This window comes from Morone saxatilis, unplaced genomic scaffold, assembly GCF_004916995.1.
Source record: "Morone saxatilis isolate NCDOM2014 unplaced genomic scaffold, NCSU_SB_2.0 Contig0, whole genome shotgun sequence".
In the NCBI taxonomy this organism is placed as follows: domain Eukaryota; kingdom Metazoa; phylum Chordata; class Actinopteri; family Moronidae; genus Morone; species Morone saxatilis.
The window spans coordinates 20,852,963-20,856,767 of NW_023339650.1; the positions used below are offsets into that span (position 1 = coordinate 20,852,963).

The following is a 3,805-nucleotide window of genomic DNA, read 5'->3' on the forward strand; positions in this document are numbered from 1 at the left end:
TTGATCACATGGAAACAAGTAAAACACTGCAACATGTGGCCAATCCTTCTCTTTTTTTAGGCAGTCTTGCACACACATCAAACAGTAGGCTGTGGTTATATTTGATGAAATACTGCAGCCTGTAATCACTCATATTTCTCTCCCGGCACACATGACTCGTTTCTGCAGTAAAACAGACGGCGTTGGTTTTTATTAGCCGGAGGAAAGCGGCTGTTTGTTTGCCAGGCTCCTCTCTGTTTATCCTGCTCAGGTGATGGATGGGAAGTGTGAGAGATAAACGTGAGGCAAACAGCCACTACTATAAATGTAGTTCTTTTCAGTATGTTACAGTTCAGGTAAGTATTATAATTAATATGTGTTTTGGTGCTTGCCTCTGTACTCCTCTCTGCTACTTGTAAGTAGTAGATTTTAGAAGTCTTCCTTCCAGCTGCTGTTTAATGTCTGTAAAAGTGCTGTCAGCGCATTCTCCAAACACCAGTGCTTCACTGTCAGAGTCAGCATGGTACTCCGGTGTACTGTAAACAGATTAGACCACAGTGGAGATACTTCACTCACAGCCTCCGTCTTAAACTCACATCACAATGTTGGGGCATAAAGTATAAAGTCTGGTGTTATTTTACGTCTTTGTTATTGTCATTGAATCTCACGAAAAGACCAAATGTGTTGGTTCGTCTCTCAATACTTCCTGACTTCCTGTCTGTGGCTCTCAGCTCTAATCCCCAATTGGTTCCTACTGAAATTTAAATCTTTTAAAGGTCCTCATGCTAAAAAAACATAATGATTCTTATTTTCCAAGATAGACCACTAAATAAAAAACATACCCTATGATGAATGTTACTATTCCCATTCTGACAATAGATCCCTCCCCAAATCGTTACACACTGGAGCTTTTAGCAGTCAAACATAGTAAGAATAATGCATTATGTTTGGGGAAACTATTTTCAGCGGCCGGATTAAATCCACATTTGGACTGCTCATAGTGGAAATATTTGGGGCCAGCAGGCACCGTGGTGATATGTGGGGATTGAGTCCAAAGTGAAGCTACAGTGAGTTTTTTGTGGAAGTAAGAATATAATATGAGAGTTTTAATACACCACACACATTACTTGTTAGTAGCATACATTCAGTCTTGGTTTTGGTTTGTGTGATTGTTGAATAAGGAAAACACGCACAGAATATCACCAGACGTATCCATTAAGACCAAAGCTTTAGATTGAATTTCTATTGAAGAAAACAAAAATGCAACAGAAGCTACTCAAAGGCTGCAAATCTCTTTACATTTTAGGCTTTTAAACATATTAACAGATTAAAAAAACGATATATTATCTCACTCTTTTTCAGACTATTCAGTAATTCATCTACACAAATGTTGTTTTAAAAAAATTCCCATCTCAGGTCTTCTTTGTGATAGCTGAAGAATGGTGCTACATACAAGTTATTACCATCTCAAAACTTGTTTAATCGGTCATTGAGAACTTAGAAACTCAACACTAATAGTTCCTGGGCCATCAGCAGGTCCCACTCTAGGCCTGCCAAGCCTGGACTACCTGTAGTTGAAATGGTTTCGGGATCTTTAAAGTTCGTGGAGAAGTTGCCGCAGTGAAGACTGGTCTTTGGAAGGATTTGTAAGGTTGTATTCACTGATGATAAATAATTCATTCATGTGTGTGTTTTAGGAAGCGGCTCAGTGCGGAGTCTACATACGGGGGTTGGAGAGTTGTTCGGAAACACGCGGTTTTGGCACGGAAAAGACTACTGCAACTTTGTACGCAAGGACTGGATTCAACTGGACAAACCATTCGACGGTGAGCACGCCATCAATCTACGCTAACGGGGGAACAACTTATTCCCTCTCCTTCTCAAATTCCTGCTTCTGCTTGGTGTTGTTTTAGATTTCATAGACAGGCACACAACTCCCAGAATGCCTTGGCACGACATCGCCTCAGTGGTTCATGGGAAAGCGGCTCGAGATGTGGCGAGACACTTCATCCAGCGGTGGAACTTCACCAAGGTCAGAGGTCACGCTGCTGTTGTTCTAGTATACCGAGTGAGGGATTAACGCGGTGCCAAGAGCATCTGTTAAAGAGTCACTGAGCACGATCAAACTGTTCTGGCCCCCCCTCTAGAGAAAATGCCTATAACTTCCCAGTCCCCAGCGTCCAGGGAAATACGGCTAAGCTAACGAGCTAATAGCAGTTACATTTCGCAGAAGTTACTTTACTGTCCATGAGGAAAATATGATCATCGACATAGTTGGGGTAGAAAAAGAAACTAAAAAGAACATTTATCCCTGGATCATTCCTTCCCTCAAATAACCGTCTACTAGATTTATAGAAGAAGAAAGAAACAACTGAAGATATAATCTGTTTATCTGTGGAGCAGCTGTGTCTTTATTTTCAGACCTCTCATTACAAATCACAATCTGGAAAAACGTGAATCTCGCTGTGTATCGCTTCAACCGATGAGGCTTAGATCTGACTGACTGAGCTGTCCACGTTGCTGCAGGAGTGCTCGCTGTGTTAATCTGTTTTACTCTTTTTCTCTGTTTGTCTGTCAGCTTGTGAAGCCAAAGTACCGTTCTCTGGCGTACCCGTGTCTGCTACCCAAGTCTCACACCACTGCTGGAGAGCAGCGATACCAAGTCCCCAACTGCATCCCCGCCAAAGTGCAGGTTGGTACTGTATAAGTGTGACGTGCCAGTCTCCACTTCACTTTCCATAAACACTTCAGTCGACGGCACAACTGAAACTTCTTTGGTTTTTGTTTATTTAATTCTCCAGGTTACTTTTAGACATCACTTATACCTCCACCGTCTGCCTGTGTAAAGTGGGGTTTAGTAATGCATTGTGTTCTCACTGGTTAGATGAGAAAGATGTCAGTATACAGTATAAATGTACAAACACAACTACTTGCTCTAGATAGGGCTGTTCACATTTTTTCTTACTCTCAACTCTATTTGGAAAAGCACAGAACACAAAAAGGCGCGGGTTTCTTTAGGAAAAGGTCCCAAACTCATGAACCCAGTCCGTGCTCTTCCTCAGATCTTCGCTCAGCCTCTGACGGTCCGCTGGATCAACAATACCGACGAGGAGTCCATCCACAACGCCTACGTCCACGTCATCGAGAACAGCCAACACTTCATCTACATAGAGGTTTGTGTGCCGTACGTCGGAGGTTAAAACCGCCATCTAACAACAGCATGTCATCACTGTAGGTCAACTCATGTGGTTATACGAGGTCCAACAGTTTAACTGCTCTTCCAAACCAGTGTGTAAGGTTTGTTAAGCTGCTAAGTAACCATAGCAACAAGATGGATGGTTAAAGTAACCGTAACCATGGATTAACAGTCCAACAAATATTACTCTGCTTGAGTGTTTAAAGTGTCTCCACCCTTTTCTAATGCTGCAACAGGGAGCTTTTCTCAGTGGGAATCTTTCCCAGTAAAATACTCAGAACTGGTGGGTAGTTTACGGAGACTGGGAGTGTGCAGTTTCCTAGTATGTATGCAAAGCTGGGGCCAGTTCTTCCAGTTTAGAAAACGTATAACCTTAGCACCCATTGTGGTGACAGAGGAGTCGCTGCTGGCATTAACCTGAAACACACGCTAACCCATTCTGATATATTGTCGTGTTGAGTGTTTACTTACTGTAGTTGGTATGTCTTCATACATGCACCACATAAACTGATCTAAAATATTGAACACACACAGTTTTTGAACCAGAATGAGATATAATGTGTTGATTAGAGGGTTTTAGAGGTGTTGTCTGGTGAATTTTGTTAGCTTTGAACGGAGCCAGGCTTGCTG

At 42.2% G+C, this 3,805-nt stretch overlaps 1 protein-coding gene across 1 annotated transcript in view; it reads left to right on the plus strand.

The window, feature by feature from the left end:
- Window positions 1-3,805, plus strand: part of LOC118335317 (phospholipase D1-like) — a gene marked incomplete in the record, with an annotated part of 25,079 nt that overhangs the window by 11,158 nt on the left and 10,116 nt on the right. Inside the window, 5 exon segments of the mRNA XM_035671587.1 lie at window positions 1,677-1,805; window positions 1,893-2,011; window positions 2,558-2,675; window positions 3,042-3,085; window positions 3,087-3,152. Of these exon segments, the coding sequence (XP_035527480.1) occupies window positions 1,677-1,805; window positions 1,893-2,011; window positions 2,558-2,675; window positions 3,042-3,085; window positions 3,087-3,152 (476 nt within the window).